This window comes from Atractosteus spatula, chromosome 7 (genome assembly GCF_055471065.1).
Source record: "Atractosteus spatula isolate fAtrSpa1 chromosome 7, fAtrSpa1.hap1, whole genome shotgun sequence".
NCBI classification, from domain to species: Eukaryota; Metazoa; Chordata; class Actinopteri; order Semionotiformes; family Lepisosteidae; genus Atractosteus; species Atractosteus spatula.
In genome coordinates, this window is record NC_142712.1 from 8,899,479 (window position 1) to 8,918,100 (window position 18,622).

At 40.2% G+C, this 18,622-nt stretch overlaps 1 protein-coding gene across 4 annotated transcripts in view; it reads left to right on the forward strand.

The window, feature by feature from the left end:
- yap1 (Yes1 associated transcriptional regulator) overlaps positions 1-15,861 on the forward strand; it is a 42,625-nt gene extending 26,764 nt beyond the window's left edge. For 2 of the 4 annotated variants that reach the window (XM_088921690.1, XM_088921692.1), the window contains 4 exons: positions 6,442-6,623; positions 9,404-9,537; positions 12,059-12,171; positions 12,749-15,861. In XM_088921690.1, coding sequence (XP_088777816.1) covers positions 6,442-6,623; positions 9,404-9,537; positions 12,059-12,171; positions 12,749-12,987 — 668 coding nt within the window. In that variant the 3' untranslated portion in view covers positions 12,988-15,861. The remainder of the gene's footprint in view (positions 1-6,441; positions 6,624-9,403; positions 9,538-12,058; positions 12,172-12,748) is intronic. The other 2 variants (XM_088921691.1, XM_088921693.1) reach the window with 1 other exon arrangement.
- Positions 15,862-18,622: the final 2,761 nt, after the last annotated feature.

Genomic DNA, 18,622 nt, shown 5'->3' on the forward strand with positions numbered 1-18,622 from the left:
TGCAAGTGCTAGGACTTTTGTTGTGGCAAAAAAAAAGTGCAATTTTTTTAAAGAATTAGTTCATTTCTTGCTTTAATGGTACATTTTAGGGACTTTTAAATTATATACAGTGTACTGTTCCTGATGTAGGGGTCAAACCTTCCTTTAGAAAACGTGTAGTTCTTCACAAGGGGGAAATCTGTGGATCAACAGGGTCAACTAAATTTTGAGCTGCGATTTACTCAGCTGTATGTCGATTTGGTGATTAACTTACACCCATGTGTTCAATCAGCTCAGTCACTGGACTATTGCAATTTGGTTGACTTTTTCCCACTTATCTTACCTGGTCATTCTGCCTTATAGTAGGCAGACCATGCAAATTTCAGGTGAAACCTCAAAAGATAAAATTCAATACGCACAGAATGGGTAATGGTCTCTGTGACTTCTGCAAATGCAGGTTTAGGTTGCCTGCATGTTCATAGAGGGAAAACAAGGCGTATGCCAATGTTGCTGAGAGTCTTTCGAAGACCTTTACAGTTGTGATCTTTTTTAAAAAATCTGCCCATCTTGGAAGAATTCCTAGTTTGGAGGAGATAGGAGTCAAGCTAACCTTCTAAAAAAGGAGGATTATTTTCTTAGAGTTGATTTCAAGAGGAGAACTTTATACAGGTTCTTGGACGAGATTGTTGCAGGTGGCTTACATGTTTTTCTTATTTCATCCCCAACTGAGGCCGCTTTAGCTTAAATCAGAAACAGCATGGAGATTAGTGAGTAGGCCTGGCTGGGGTGGGGGTAGGGGCTGATGGGTTAAACTCTTTGAAGATTTACTAGCGTTGAACTTACAAGACTGGTGGGCCCCTGAATTGGAGAATAGTGCAGGAGAGAGACGAGTAAGATATTAACACATTCCATGCCAGAAACGGAAACAGTGTTGTTTTAGAGAATGGTGGTTATCACTGCTTGTTTTTATGTTCGTACTCTTTTCTCTCTTCCTGCCTTTTGTGTCCTAGGCCTGTAATGACTTGACAAATGTAACTGCGCAAATAAAACTGTACTCATCCAGGACGTGGCAGTATACTTTAGTAAAAACACAGTGGGGGGGGCGCGTCTGAACCTTAGACACATTCGAGTGAAGTTTTTACTTCTTAAAAAAAAACAATGAGGTATGTTTCAATAACAAAATCACACAGAGGTTAGATCAGACATCTGCTTCTATTCCATTCAAATTTGAATATTTTTATTAAAGGCAGGCTGCTCCATAAAGATAATGCTTGTTTAATTTAATTTGGTCATTTGATTATCTACTTGTTCTGTTTTAATTGTCCATAGATTTTATTTGAAGCAGTTCAATTTCATTTTTGTTAATCTGCTGCATTCTGTACAATTGGCTGATTAGTTCAATGTTTTATAGAAGAAAAACGCTCTAGGTGCCTGTGGCTTGTACTGTATCTAATTTTAGTGAGTTCATTGTAAGGCACCTGCAGTGTCAGTGCTTACTTTAACTGGGCTTTAATTGGTTGAAAGAACACATTAAAAATGGGTCCCATTGTGCTTCTCAGAAATCTGATACATGCCTTGGAAAAGAAATGGACTATGCAGTGTTGTATGAGTATGCTTCAGTGTTCACCCGACCACAAAATACTTCATGTGCATTTCAAGAGATGGGCACCGATTGGGGTCATTCGGCATTTTTTGAAAGCAGAAGTCGGTAAAAGCCAGCTGCAATCTCAGGTCTGGATCTAAGGCAAATAGTTGCATTAATCGAGGCTAATTTTGGAGCGGGTGGAAAGGGAGCCGAGCGCCTTTAAAAGACTGCTGCCGATAGCTGGTTTTCCCTGCTTGAGGCCCAGGGCCGGCTGAGCCCTTTCTCTCTTGTGGATCCCAGACAGACTTGAGTCCATGCCAGCACTCTTTATTCTGTGGTCGAGCTTTTAATCTGTTCCAGACCTTTTCAGTCAAAGAACTCCAGTGTGAGTGGAGAGGTGGGGGCAGGGAAGGGAAGGCAGCCTAGGAAGAAAGGGAAAGAAAGGAAGGCAATCGAATAAGCATGCGTTCCTCTGAAGCTTCCCGAAGGCGGTCAGCAGTGAACATGCTACGGGTTCACTGGGGTTCAGCTCGAAACGAGGCAGGCCAGCCCTGGACAGAAGTGCTCAAAGTATTGCTTCTCACACCTCTGCTAAAGGCAAGAGGCAGGACGTTCCAGTAGACCGAAACCACACACGTCACCCAGACAGGGGTTTATGTACTGCTTTTAATTTGATGCACATCTATGCCAAATGAATTTACTGGAGCAAACCTGCCGGTAACAGACATGTTCCCCCTCATAGGTTTAAGTGTTTTGTAACGCAAATCACAATGTTGGAGGTATTTTAAAGAGCTTTCTTTTTAATGGTCACCTGATTTCACAGTTGGACAATTTGAAGTTGTGTAAAATAATCCTGAACTCCTCTCTACCCCCCCACCCCGTGAAATTTCAATACTTAACGACGAAAAGACCGCCCCTTAGTTATTTTTTAAGCATCGTCTTAAACGCAAAAATCCACTAAAATTGCAATTAAGTCTGACTTCAGTTGGGAACGTTTAACTTTGAAAATTGCAGGTTTCCGTTTGGTGCCAAACTCTTAATGACCTGGCCCTCAGTGCGTGTGTATCCTGATGGGGGGGGGGGGGGGGAGCTGGCACTCTTTCCTGTGAGCACTGCCTGATGTCATTCTTCTGAAGTCTTCAGCTTTTCCAGAGGCTTCCTGTGCCAGGAATGAGTCAGGTTCAATGGTGTCATCACTGACGCACCAACAGACAAGCTAATGAAAATGTTAGGTTTTTATGTGTTACTCCAGTTTTTTTAGATGCGTTTCCACAAACACATGAGAAGCTTCACCCAGCTCCTGGTTCTGAACTGTTAAGCATCTTGTACTTTTTATTTTTATTTTGTTAGGATAGTTTTATCATACAGGTGTGATACAGAGCTTTTCAAGAAGTATCACAAAGCATTTTCCCTTTCCTTTAAATGTTTTTCCACTGGTTATTTAGTACATTGGGAAAATAAGGAGTAATACATAGCTTAATAATAAACACCATTATCTGGACCATTGTGTATTTTTTTAAGTTTGCAAAGTTAGGCCAAATAGAGTTGTTTCAAATCTGTTTTATTGTGAAGCAAGGCGTAACTATTCAGTCAGTGTGCTTCATTTTTTGCTAAATAGATTCTTCCTTTTCCGTTTTGCATGGCACATTTGGTCACAAATGATCTTGAAGGCTTTCTTTCCTCTGAATGGGACCGAACCGTCTCTGTCACTTCAAGGACTGTTTTGAAGTCATAGCTGATCTATTCTCTTCAAGTGATAAGCCTTGGGCTGTCCATCACCCTCCTGTGTGGCTTTCTTTCCAAACTTCTCTGGATCTGGTTACACAGCAAAAACACTTTTGACGACTGGTGGGGTTGACACCTAACAAATATGCAGCTTAGCTGGAATGCCTTCTCTGTCAGAGCCCGGCAGACTATTTAGGAGGCTTCTTAACACCAGCCCGCACCCTGAATTCGGCCTGCATGAGATTTTCTTTCTTGCGGATGCTTGCAAACGATGTTCAGATAGGGTTTCTTGTTGCTTTCTTGTTTTATCGCAAAGAACCGTGACCGAGCTAAATGGCAGACAGCATTGTGCTTCTGCCCACATCTTATCTCCCAGGCCACCTAACCTTTAGGTGAGGGCCTTTCTTGTTCCCAGGTGGTCTCAGGTGACTTGACATTGTGTAGACGTCTTTAGCAGTGAGCTGCACTTATCGTTTCCTCTCGGTCCGTTTTGGCAAAGTGATATACTGACATGATCCGAGGCGTTTTGCACAGTTGTGCACGTAGGTTTTATTTTGGTTGTAGAGGAAAGGTATAGGGGCAGTGCAGAGTAAAGGATCTTAAGTGAAGGGCTTCCATAAAGATTTTTGGAGGCTTTCCTGGACCACTTTAAAACGTCTTTATTCTTTTCATAATGTTTGTAGAAAGACATGGGTATAGATGTTTCCACATTTCACCAGGATTTTAAAATATTGGTGTTAAAGGCCAGGATATCTTCTATTGTAATATGGAAAACTGGAATATTCCCCCCCTTTTTTTCCTGGGCTGATTTATTTTTGTGTCAACATGTATATTCACCTGGGTAGCCACTAAGAAACTGGGGGAAAGAGTCGTTTGCTCCTTACTCATTTTAATGTGTCATTCGTTGGCTGGGATTAAGTGTTCCAAATGGCGAAAAACAAGTGTGACCTAGAATCAGTGTGGGAAGCCTAAAGATCCCTGGGTGGTGTCATTGTGTAGAAATAGTTCCCTCGGAGACCGCAGAGTGGCACAGGGTTAGGGTGACTGTGATTAACAATGGACTCACCCAGAAAACTACAGGATTTTGCCATGTGAGTGGTGCAGCAATTGCCCCCTCCCCTCACGTAGCGATTTGAAATGAGCATCTTCACAGGCGTCAATGACAGCCTACCTTGCGCCTTGCCTTGTTCATTGAGCCGTAGCAAGCTGCTCTGTAATTTTACTGATTCCAACAAACGTGTTGCCTGAGAACTGCTAATGTTTCCCCTGCAGGTTGAGGGGCAAGGATCTCTTGTGAGGTCTTTTTTTTTTTTAAATGAGGAAAAAATCAGTCCAGGCAGCTGAATACAGAGCGATGTGGGGGAAGGGTGGAGGGGGTGGTAGCACCACCAGAGTGGAAGGTGGGGACATGGTGGGGGGTGGGGGGTGGAGGCAGGGTGGGACAGTCATTGAGTTACAGAGCCCTGGGCTGTGTCTCATTCAACAATCGAGATAGTGTAAACAAACAGAGCCCCGTCAGTGATTGAATAGTGATGAAGAGAAAGGCCGCACCAGAGCACAGTGAATGAAAGCAGCGCCACATGAATGCAGAGACAGCCAGGCCCTGTTTTCATTGGTTGCCAGAGCGCAAAAGCAAACAACAGTCCTTATTGGCTTAATTACAGTAACACCCCTGTGGCTGAGCTGTTTATTTTCTCTTTTTTGTGATGTTAATATCAGGAGCCCTTTTACAGCATTAGGCTGGGACACTTTGCTAAGAAGAGTAAGGCAGTTCTTAAAAGGTACCCATCTACAGTAGTTACAGAGTTAAAAGGGCAGTATCATCAGCTGCCTTTGTCCTGAAAGGTAACCCTTTAAAACTAATTGTGGGATTAAAATCTGTGCACCAGGTGGTCAGGATAGGTGCCGAAAGACTGTGTTGGAATAATGTGTGAAATCTGCACTAAAACAATGAGTCTACGGCCATGGACTAGCCCTTAAAGTAGCCAAGCCTTGAGCATTCATGTCTAGATAAACTGTATTGATTTCAATTGCTACAACAGGAGCTTCAGTTCTCCAGCTTGGATAAGGTGTAGGTGGTGCCTGTATGTCTGTATTTGTGAAGTCTTTCATTTTAGTAGTTTACAATAAAACTGCACCTTGAAATGCAAACATTGTGGGATGACACTTCAGTGTGTGGTGGTTTTGTTTCAAATCTAGCTCTTCCCTTATGGAAATTCAGCAATAAGTACAACAGGCAGCATAAACATGATGCATTTCATATACTGAAATGTCTTTCAGTGTAGTGGTTGACAGGTAAAAAAAAATCAGTTGCCCACATTAAATTCTCAAAGGTTCTGTCGCTAGGACACATGGGTTTGTGTTTTTCAAGGATTTTTAAATGTTTTCTTATACTATCCTTCTCTCTTGTGTTTTTGTAAGTGTTAATGTCAACATCGAGAGTTTACCCACTGTTAAAATCATTCCCCAGTGTTAATACTGTGTAGGAAAGTTGATGTGAAGCCATTTGAATCATTTCATTTTTTTTGCTGAGTAGATTGAATAGGATAAGGTTTTTGTAAGGTGGCACACTAAGGATTTTGTACTTCGAAATGAGAAAAAATATGTATTGAAACATTTTAGTTTCTCATCTGGTCCTTTTTCCCCCAACAGTTGAACTATGTTTGCAAGTTGTTTTTGCCTGTGAGCATGTTGTGTGCTTGGGGCTCTTTTTAACTTTGGAAATGTGAGGGTTGTAGTTTTAATTATTCTACAGTGTGAACGTGTTGGAAATTATTTTTGCTTGAAATTAAATTCATGTGTATTTGTAACCATCTTTTAAATATTTTAATTTTTAATAAAATTTTTCTGCGTTCTTCATTTGTGACAGGATTCTGTTAAAATTCTCCTTTTAGTGGATAGCCTGATGCATTAAGAATTACAGAGGACAAGTTCTAGTGGCTGGAGTTAAAAAGTTTGATCATTTGGAAACAAAAATGTTTAAACCTGTGTAAAAACAAGATGTTTGTTCTGGAAAGAACTCGGAAGATTCTAACGTTACCTTGTAATTTTCAGACGTTTCAGTCCAGCTCTGGGCTGCTAGTTTGTGTGGTTTTGTGTTTGCCCCCTGGTGGTGTAGGGTGGTTATTACAACTGTGGCGTTTGTATTTTAGCCCTGAATCAGCAACGGATCACCCAAAGCGCCCCTGTGAAACAGGCCTCTCCGCTGCCTTCCCAGAGCCCCCAGGGTGGCGTTATGGGTGGCAATAACCAGATGAGACTCCAGCAGCTGCAAATGGAGAAAGAAAGGCTGAGACTGAAGCACCAAGAGTTGCTTCGGCAGGTGAGGCCACAGGTTAGAATCCAACTTTCTCTTCTTATTTTTTTGTGCGTCTGTCCATCCCTGTGTGAAGGAGTGGGGGGTGCCTGTACGATTCCATTGTTCCAGAAATGCTCAAAGACAAATCGAGATTTTAATTCTAATTAATCAGCCTGAAAAAAAAGCTTCAAAATCTGCATAAGACACATTTGAAAAGATCAGCCTCTTGATTCGTGACAAATCTTTCTTGCCAAGATGGCCCTCTCCAACAAGTTTATCTACCATTTCCTATCATCCTTTTCACAGTTAATCAACACAAGAGATACGTTCATGCTGCCCCCTTTTGACAATAACACAAGGGCGTTTATCTGTATTACTGGAGACGGTGTGACTGAGCGCTTGATATCGTGGATGAAATACCTATAATTAAAGCTGGACTGTGCCGCCCACACAGGCATACAACTACTTTTTGTTGTTTGTCAAAGATTGTGGCTGTAAATAGAAGCTGCACTTATTTCAGAATGTTTTCAGATGGAAAGTAACAGCAAAACCATCTTTCCTTTTCCTTTAGAGCATTTTTAAGTTCCCAGAGTTGCAGCAGATTGTGCTGAGGACTGTTTGCTCTGCAGGTTATAAAAACCGACTTAAATGATAGACACAGGGAGTAAAATGGTGTCTGACAACCTAGTTTCCTCAGGGAGGATGTTTGTTTCTCTCCAGCTGCAACTTCTGGGGAATGTAAACAAACTGCTTTCTTTCAGTGGTGGAGTGCATTGAAGGCTGAATCATGAAGGAAATGAATAAACAAGACCCCAGAGTAGAACGAAACATTAACACACCACTACAAGATGTTGAACACTCCAGTTTTATCAAACTTGTACGTGGCTTGTCTTCTGACAATGTCTGGCTTGCATTGTCCTCTGTCTCTTAAAACATGCGTTTTAAAACTTTCTAAGGCAAAATGATGACAGTGATTAAAAACATCACATTTTACCTATTTACTGGAGGAATAAAGTCACCTCAAGTCACTTTATTCATTATTAACATATAAATAGTTTATGTAAAAGACAGCTTTGATTATAAACAGTCCTCGTCAATGGCCTATCTGGAACACCCCAAATAGACTGCACTGTCTTTCTTTCAATCTTAAATCTTTATTTTGTGAAGCCCTTTGTAATGTCAAAAGCTGGCACCACAGAAGGTATTTGTCATAACTTCTTGTACTCTTCTGAACAATGAATGGAGGAGGACAATGCTTCTAAATTGTTCCTACTGAACGAAATCTTACTAAAGCTATCTGAAAACATTGATATTGATTTTAAAATCTGTTAAGGGAATTCCTGTTGAGCAAAGCCTTCACTTCATATACTTCATACTGCATCCCAGAAATAAGATCAAGGTTACCAGTGATGCAGAAAAAGTCAAATTCTCCCCTGGCTCAATGCAGTCATTTAGCTACTTGTGGACCAGAGAGCAGAGATCTGTGCTCATAGAGGGAGTTTTCTGATGAGTTTTTACCTTTCTTTGTAATTCCTTCCCCTCTCCGAAATGCCACAGTACAGGGCTAAACAAACATTTTTAACAGCTGAGTATGCTGCAGCAGAACTTATAGAGACTATCTGAAGGTAGCTTCTGTGTTACAAAATCATCCTGATGTTTATTACTAAATGATAAACATAAGGCTGGGCTGCAACAAGCTTTATTTATTAACAGTGTTAGTCTGCTGACTCATTAATAAACGCAGTAATTTGTACCGAAAGGATAAACTTTACACAGTAGGGTTTCCGAAAAAAGCGAAGTCAGGCTATTATGTCACAAATCCTGGCAGTCTGCTAAAAGTGAAATAAGACTTTTAACAGTTCATATCTTCACAGCCAAAGCAACTGACTTTTTTTTCCCCCCCCCAAACAGCCAATAGGAGCAGTGTGTTCTAGACTGGAACATTGTGTCCGTTAGCCGCAACCTCAACCAATGAACATTTTCGTAAACCACAGGGTTGTTTGGGTTCAGTATTACGTGCCTGATAAAAACATCATAATCCGTTTTTGGAAAGCGGAAAAAAATATGTTTGAGAGGCTAAGCAATTTTGGGAGCCAATTTCTTCTTATGAGGGATTTTGGTTTGTTTAGATAGAAGGCCTGTCAGCCCTGAATACAAGCTGGAGAAGAAGAGGCTGCTGTGTGATCCCAAAGCCAATTATTTCTGCTTCCTTCTCAGACCCCTTGGAAAAGCAAGGACAAATAAAGGAGGGAACAAAAAAGCACCAAGTTTGTGTCTGTATTGGCCTCAGCACAGACTGAACACATATCCTGAGATCTGCATGTTTAAATATTTTTCCAGATGAATGCAGAGGTTTTGGAATTAGTCTGGCTTTTCCCTCCTGTGGCTCTCAAAAATAATGAAAGGTATATCCATCAATTGTGCAGGAGGGCTATGTATGTAACCTGTTACACCCTAGCACCATAAAGAGTTTTTTAAAGATTTTTTTTAAACTTGACCCACTTTGTAGGACAAGGAAACTCTCATAGGAGCTAATCTGGCTTGCGAAACTGTGCAAATTGAAATATCTTAAAGTGTCTATTTCTAAATTTTAAGTAAAACTTTGCATTACTTAATCTTCGTTACTTAATTGTTTAGAGCAAAAAAAAGTTCTGTATCATTTTTTCTGACTTCAACGGACTTGGATTACCTTGATGGTTCCAGTCAGTTGAGGATTAAGAGCTGTGTTGATCATTACAGCTCATCTTTGTGTCATTTCACTTCAATCAGGTAAAGGTTCCTGAGACTCTGTACAGACAATGTATGTATCATTCCAGGAACTGGCACTGCGGAATCAGCTTCCCACAAGCATGGAGCAAGATGGAGGCACCCAGAATGCGGTTTCCTCCCCTGGCATGGCCCAGGATGTGAGAACGATGACCACCAACAGCTCAGATCCATTCCTCAACAGGTGAGTGGAGCTTGAAGGCCCTTTGTCATTCTGAACATTGGGAAGCCTTTGGGTTTTACAGTGTGTGGAAGGAAGGTATTATACGTCTCTCTGTGAGCCTTTCAGACGAGGCATCCAGCTCAGTTAGGCTGATACTATTAAGCTAAATCCCTTTTTGTCCTGTGGTTTGTAGCTTCTCAGTTTGTTGGTTCTGTGTTGATTAACAGGAGGAAGCGTTTAAGAGAGGGACTGAAAGGCGTACACAAGGAAAGGCGAGGGCTGCACACAGCTGTTACACAGCTGGAATCTCTGCTCTTGGGGTGGGGGGGGGGGGGGGTGTTGATTCATGTTTTAAAGAAAGTGAAATCATGCTTAAGAAATGAAATGCAAGCAGTAGGGATGGAGTGTGTGTGTGTGTGGGGTGCTGCGTTTAACTTTACTCTTCACTGGAACTGTTGTATGAAAAATCTGGTTCAGTTGTAATTTGATGATTTAAACTGTTCACAGTTCACAAATGTGAAGTCTGTGCTTTAGTCTTTCCAGGAAGAACAATTATGTTGAGAAAAGGTTTCTGATAACTTAGAGCCATTTCGGCAGAACCCCTCATCATTTTTTTTTTACTCTGTGAGGAAATAGGAGTGTAGGTCCAAGAAACATTAAAAACCCTGTTGTCTAGTGAGATGGCAGTAAACACATGGCAATGACTCAGTGAAGGGTTTTTCTAATGAGATCTGCAGAACCAACCCCCTCTTGTGAGACGTCCAGGGTATGATATACTGGTATTACTTGGAAGAGAGTGATATTACTAGGGTGAATCATTTTATTGATGACAATGTGCTGTAGGACTAAACAGGAGGTCTTTTCTATTTAGTTATTCCTAATTATGAAGTTAATGGAAGGAAAAACTGATAATTGTTTTAACATTCTTAAATTAATAGATGCTTAGTTAAAGTAATCAAACTGATTTGTATTTTTAATATACTGCAGAACTCATTATTATGGTTTAAAATGTGCAGCAAGGGTCTAGCTTAGCTTTTCAGAAAAGAACATGGTAGTTTAACTCTTACAGATTCAATAGTTTCACTTTTACAAATTCATCCCCCAAACAATGTACAAGGCAGAAGCGCTGTCTTATACAAATACTGAACATAGTGTTTTGTTTTTTCAGTCCTGCAGTATTTATAAGTATGCATTACAAAATTACTGCTTTTCTTTTAAGAGGTTTGTTCTTTTTTTTATAGTGGAAAGTGTGTTATTGTGCTGTTAGGCCTGTGGGTGGTGAAATGCAGAGTCTGAAGCTCAGACTGCTTTTCCAGACTACTAGCTGATGTGGATAAGTAGGGCTGAATAGTGAACGGACTGTGAGAACATGTGGCACACACAGCAGACACTGCAGTCTACAGCCCCTGGCTCTCACAATGGGCTTATTCATAGCCAGCATTGCCACATTCTGCCGCCATATTTTACTTTCTGCTAATTAGTACAGGCCGCAGGAGTGCCACCTAAATACTCCTTTCTTTCCCTCTTGTTTATTCCACCAACGGAAAATAAAGGGGTTCTATTCTTAGAGGCAGGCTATTCTGAGATTCCCACTGGGGATGGTTTCCAGCACTAGAATGGAAACATGTCACAAACGGTCTGCGTTTGGCGCCAAAGTGTAACGTAAACTAATCGGTAAAACTGGATACATGCAAAACCCTTAGATGGGAATTCGAGGACAAAAGGAATCAGATGGCCAGCTATATAGAAGGACTTCAAGTTAGAGACTGGGCATTGTATCCTTCAATTGATTGTTTTTTTTTATTTTGGATATGGAGCATTGGATTCTTGTGATTTCTGGCTCAAATCTAACGGAAAAGATCTTAGTTTAGTAGCTTATATTTTAATGTATTTTAGTTTTTTCTTAGGGAAGAGGAACATCAAAATGCCAAAAAGTAATTATATTACTTTTCTGTTTATGGAATTTAGTATGTCAAAAAAATGCAAAGGTACTGTATCTACCACAACTCAATAAAACATATATTTGCTAAGATCATAATATAATTATAATAAATCATAAGTCTTATGTCTTAATCCTGTGACCACCTTAAACCATCTCCTTGTGTTTCATATGCCCCTACATCTAACTTGCCACAAGATTGAATGATGTGGAATTGGTGTGACCTAAAAATAGAAAAGTAGCGCTGATGAGCCCGAGACATTTGCATTGATCAGAACAGGTTTCATTAATTAGATGAATGTCTTCATTTTGCATCTTTCACAGGAACTGGCAATGCAATACAGCATTCGGTGTCATTCTGGCTACTTAAGGCCACTTGGTTTTGAGCAGGTCAAATAACAAGGGCAGCACCAGAAAGAATCGATGGCTAGTGGACCTGTTGGGTTCACGAGCTGTCCGCGTTTATTATTGCTGGTATTTGGGCTTTTTAATAGGCAGCTGCAGATAAGTGTGTGTGCCACTGTGCCATCACCAATGCTCCGTGTGACCTGCCAGTGTCTGGGTGAAACTGAGCCCTTTTCTGTCACCTTGTTTCTTGTCCAGTGGCACCTACCACTCAAGAGACGAGAGCACAGACAGTGGTTTGAGCATGAGCAGCTACAGCGTCCCCCGCACTCCAGACGATTTCCTCAACAGTGTAGATGAAATGGACACAGGTGGGTTTCTGCGTTTGCAGCCTTGAGGAGGAGTCCTCTGGGAAGGGAAGAGGATTCGGAGTGAGGAGCACCTGTGGAATTGAAATGGACGCTGTGGGGAACAGGGGAGAAGACAGAATTACTGATGATGTTGTAATGACAGCTCCAGAAACTTTTATGACATGATAATACTTCTGGTATGCTCAATGCCCCTTTTAAAAGATTTTGGCTTACTTCTGACATTTTATATTTAAATAAACAAACAAATCTTGATGTATGTCTGAAAAAGGTGTAGGTTTTCTGCACAACTGTGCCAACTAGCATGTGACTAGTTTAGAAGTGAAGACATAGTGACACTTGAGGAGGATGGAGTTGTAATAGAGGACAGCAACACAAAAAGTGCCACACACATGGTTTTAAGCAAATGCCCCATCTTGACTTCTAACCCAAGTTTCGAAGAATCATATTTTGTTTGTGATTACGTGTGGTATATCCGTTTGGTCATTTCGAATTGCTGAATGGATTAGTGAATGCTAAAATTGATGAGTATCTCTTCCCCTATTCCAACTCACTCCTTACCTTGTTATTCCTCCTCCAGGTGACTCCCTGGGTCCTAGCTCCATGGCAACACAGCCCAGCCGCTTCCCTGACTATCTGGACACAATTCCCGGCACCAATGTGGACCTGGGCACACTGGAGGGTGACAGCATGGCCGTGGAGGGTGAGGAGCTCATGCCCAGCCTGCAGGAGGCCCTCAGCTCTGACATACTCAATGACATGGAGTCTGTGCTGGCAGCTACCAAGATTGACAAGGAGAGTTTTCTCACGTGGTTATAGAGCGAGGACCGGGCTTTGTCCCCGTCCTCATGGACTGGACTGTGTGGATGTCCTTGCAAGACTGCTGCCAAGTAAAATCTGTGAAGGATGTGAAGATGCTTTTCTTTTTTGTTTTAAAGACATTTCAGCTACTTTTCAGGACTTTACTGAAAGGACAAACAAAGCAAAATTTGGCAGCAGTATTCTTTTTTTATATAACTTTCCTCACTGTTTTTTTTTCTCGTCCTCAAGGCTGGCCCATGAATTGACGGTTTTTTAAGGGTCCCCAGAAGCCTTTATTTTTGTCACCTTCAGTTTCTTCTCTGGTTCAAGTATTGCTCCCCACCCTAAATTTCTTTCAGAGCAGTGCTGGGCCTGTGTCAGCATGAACATTTGTCTGTTGTCCTTAGATACGCTGCATCCATCGTTAATCTCCCATAACCTCTATAGCCTCACTTCTTGCACCACAGTGCAAAGTTGTGCAGTCATTGTCTTGGGACTGCTGTGTCTTCAGATGTCTTTTTTTCAGTTTTGGTATTTTATCTGTGAGCTTGAGAAACCAAAAATGATGTATCTGAAAAGCTACAAAGGAACTCTCATCAGTACTGATTTGGAGTCAAGACACAGGGCCTAGCTTTATTTACAAAGCTCACTGCCTTGGGGTGGGGAGGTTCTGTTGGGGGGCTTAGTATTTTTGGATGCTGCTGCTTGGCTGTGCCAGCAATTTTAAGTGTATCCTTGTCAATCAAGTGCCTTCAATTGTATTTTGTGAGAAAAGAAAAACACTATATTACTATTTTGCAACTTAAATCAATATATAGAGTAAAACGTATTGAGAAGATCAGCCACAAACTTTCTTCTACATTGAAATCAATAATCAAAATATATTTCTGTTTAAAGGTAATGGTTTTATGAAAAATCTATATTATAATGGGGATTAGGTTTTTTTTGTATTGAACCCTAGTGTCTTTATTTTACATAGTCTTATTTAAGTCTGATCTGTCCTTCAGTTTTTTATTTTATTTTTCTTTGATAGGCTGTTAGATTAACATATATAATAGCTAAGATAGCCTTATTTTAGTCTTTTATTGTTTTTTAAAAGCATTGAAAGATAAATAGAATTTTAAGTCTTGGGCTACTTTTCAGCACATCACTCAGCTGTGGAATAACTCCCAGAGATTGAAGTTGATGTTTCACTCCACTTTTCTTAAATGGATATTGTGCACCAGCTGGCCAGGTTTATGATTTGTTCCTGACATACTTTGTCAAGTGATGTAATTGTCAGGTTTCATTGTGTGACCCACAGCATTGTTTTTCGTATTTATTTTTTATACATGCATACATTTTTCAGGCTTTTAGCTTGTATTGTGAAAATTTACACTTTTAAACGGCTAGAGCATTAGAAAAACATGCCACTGACACTCATTGGTGGTTTAGAAAAATGAAAATTGCAGGCACTATTTCATGCCTTCAATCTATAAACGAGGGATGGTGAGAGACACTTCACACTACTAAAATGTACTATAGATGGATTGACTGTTATTGTGTGATTTGTGATACTTGGCAAAGTATACATTCTGACCAGTTCTTGGAAACACTTGTCCAGTGTTGTGCTGAAACTTAAGCCACTCACAGAAGATGGTAATGAAATGTGTAGGATGGTTAAGTGTCCAGGTAGAAAAGGTTGTCAGTGTAGAGTAGCAGTTAGTTGGAGTTTGACGGTGATAATGACTTTATTAAAATGTTGTTTTAGCCAGTAGGTATAAAAAGAGCAACAGTATATTCAGGAATTTTTGTCACGGCTTCCAAAGAGTATTTTCTTTTCTTTATGAGCAACAGCAACAAAAATAATTGTGTAATCAACCTCTTTTTTGTATAAGCTAAATGATGTAGGGTTTTTTGTCCAGTTTAGGTGCTTTTGTAGGAATAGTGGTGGATAGGAGGTGTTAAGTATTTAACCCTGTGAGCTCAGAATGTGGGGTTTGGAGGCAGTAAGTAGGTGATTCAGATGAAATATTTTCGTGTGTCTGTCGTTTACATGGTTTTTGATCAAGAAAACACTACAGTGACTGTAAAATGACACTAATTAGAAAAAGAAATACAGCTTCCTGTTAATGCTACATATTACTAGTCTGATGTTTACATAATCATAAAACACTAATAAGGTCATAGAACCTATATCAAAACATACTGAGGGCAAAGTCTGTCCTTTTCTACATAGACCTCTTCCTGTGCAATTTGCTTTCTTTTTCTGTTAAAGAAACAAAACAAAAGAAACCTTGTCCAATTTTTTTCACCTATCCACCATACCAAAATGGTAGCTAAGGACTCTGATCATAGTCAATGACTTTTATTACAAGATTTGAGAAAGTATCCAGTGTTACAATGGAAGTCTGAGTGACAGTTTCGTGTTTGTATTAGCATTAAGATTTTGATTTTTTTTTTTAAAGGGGGTTTTAAAGATAGTATTGGTGGCGGTTAAGGAAAAAAACCTGTCAGTGTTGGAGTTGAACAATGCAACTAAAAACGATTTCTGAACAATTGGTTGTACAGTGCTGCCTTTGCACATATCTACAGAACTTTTACTAAATGGTATTTTTGGTCACTTAAGCATGATTTTATGCGTAGTAGTGTGTAATTGCCAGCATATGTAATAACTGTTGATCTGTTGTGTATGTAGAGGGTCGTACTAATCACACATTTTAAAAATTTGGTATTTAGGAATGCCTAAATGCACATGAATTGAAATTATACTCAATAACGAAAATCTGTTGATTTTTTTTTAATAGATGTACGTGCATGTATGTTAGAAGTATAAATTGTTACGTTATCTCTTTATATAATACTTTTTAAATTGGCCTCTTTATGTGGAATAAAATATATACTTTGTGGTAATGATTCTTTCTATTTACATGTATTCCTTTTCATGGTTATATTACTAGAACAAAATACAATGAGAGAGCAGAGTTTAAAAGGTCATTTCTTTGAGCTGATGCTAATTCACTCTGCTTTCGTTAATCAGAGGCTTCTGTGATTTTTCTGCTACTGTGATTTTGTACCCTTGAGTACTAAAACAAATGCAATCCCATATGCAAGATAAATATTGTGCATCTCTTGCAAGGCCCATTTGTGTTGCTAGTATTAGTTATTCAGAAGCAATTTTTTTTCTGTCCTTTCCTTTGAATCCCATATTTTGAGTCAGTCAGTGTTTTCTGTCAGTATTTAGTAGTTCTACTGAAGTCTAGTGATGGATGGAAGGACCATGTCCGTCTTCGTGCAGCATTGCTGCCAACGGTATTCTCATTCTTTCACTGAGACTTGGCATTGTAAATAGTCCAAGAAAGGTAAAAAGGGTGAAGTGAACCAATGTGCCTCTTTTATTAGTGCACACATCCAATCTAGCTAACACATTCTGAACTATCCCATAGTTTCGTACTGAAGCAAGTTTAACAGTAGAATGTTCAAATGTATGAATTTCAAGGTTACAAATAAAAAGGAGGGAATTCACTCCATCTAGCTCATTCAGTTACTAGTACCTACATTATTTGAGGATCTCATCCAGCCTGTTCTTGAAAGAAGCTGGAATATCGGCTTTGACGACATTTCTGTGTACCTTCTTCCATAACTGTTAATGCCTTTGAGCCTCTTGCTTTCTGTTTTAAATGACTTCCCCTTAGTTTCAACTCGTGTCCTCTGATTTGTTTTTTTATTCTAAAGAAGTCCAATGGGCTGATGGTGCTCTGTATCAGATTTTCTGTGTTCAAGAGTAAAATTGTTCATCTGGGGGTTTATGTTGTCACTCTTTCTGATCTCCATTATAGATTCATTGTGAAGAGCACAGCTAACTGAACCCTGACCCAGAAACACAGGGCACGGGGTGGGAATACCCTAGGTGGGACACCTGTATATTTCAACGCAGGCAAAACACAAGCACACTGACAAATTAGTGGTATCATTTAACCTAGCCAGCGCCTCTTTGTCTTTTGCAAGGTTGGCAAAACCCCAGGCAAACATGTTACAGTCTGCACTTGTCTGCAAGTGAAATGACATCTGGCTGGTGTCAGCCCAATCTTGAATTTTATTCTTTTTGACTTTCCTTTGCAGCGTTTAGTTATCTTATGCTGGCATCATCTTCTAACTTCACAAGTTCATACTCTATGCCAGAATCTAGATCACTGGCATAAATAAGGAAATGCAGCGGTCATAATGAATCCTGTGGTGCTCTACTGATCTCTTGAATCCACCGATGTACAGTACACTAACTTGAATGGCTACTACTTGTAAATTATGGAGTATGCAATAATGGTGACTTTTTCTGAAAATCTATTAAATAAATTTCATACGCTGTGTTCGTTGCTGCTGTTGCTTGTTCAAAGAACTATCTTCTCTTGCTGTTTTGAGTTGATGTTGACTGTCCTCTGTAATCTTTCCCCATTCGGATCACCCTCTAGTTAAGAGAGAGATAGTCTATAACTTTAAATGTATATAATCATTTACCTACATCTGCTGCTTTTGGTTTTGTCAGCCTTTGAAGGCCGAGTGCTACTTTATGTATCTTCATAAATACTGTGTTTTTTGTTCATACCTGTCTAGGGAAGGTAACCTTAATCTTTGCTACAGCACCTTTGACAAGAATTGGTGTAAAGGATCAGGAACCTTCTGATATCATTTCAGCAATACAGCCACTGGCAAGACCATGTACAGTTGAAAATGGCAATGGTTTTCACTGATGCACTGCCAACAAAAAGATTGTATTTGAATGCACACGTTACTGGGTTAATTAAAAAGAATTATGGTAGAAAATGAGTTCTCTGAGGTAGAAATGAGTTCAAAAGTGCGCAAGCTTCTCATAAACTTTAGTGACCACTAGATGGAGGCATAATCTCTCCACAGACTAGCATGCTTTAAAGCAGAGATTCTCAGCCTTTGATACAATGACCGTTTCAGTTAACACAAAAATACAGGCGTCCCTCTCTCCTTAGTGTGTGGGCTAATAAATTAATAATAATTGCTTAGTCTTTGACACTCCACTCAAAGACTCCCCTCCACCACCACCTCCACCTCCACCTCCACCTGGATCATGCGACGGCAGCCATAGTGCGCCAGAACGCTCACCACACATCAGCTATCACTCAGTGGGGAGGAGAGCAGAGTAATGAAGCCAATTCATAGATGGGGATTATTAGGAGGCCATGACTGGTAAGGGCCAATGGGACGCCGGGGTTACAACCCTACTCTTTTCGAGAAACGCCCTGGGATTTTTTTAATGACCACAGAGAGTCAGGACCTCGGTTTTACATCTCATCCGAAGGATGAGTGTCCCCGTCACTATACTGGAGCATTAGGACCCACACAGGCCCCCTGCTGGCCCCACTAACACCTCTTCCAGCAGCAACCTTAGTTTTTTTCCCAGGAGGTCTCCCATCCAGGTACTGACCAGGCTCACACCTGCTTAGCTTCAGTGGGTTGCCACTTGTGAGTTACAGGGTGATATGGCTGCTGGCTTGAACAGTTTTATTGTTACTTTCCACGTACAGTCAAACTCCTAAACGAAACTGTGTATTTAAATTGCAGCGTGGATCGTTACAGATTACCTTGTCAAATTTTCTATCAAAGTCACTTGTCTCACTCCATAATAATATTGCTGCTTGAGTAG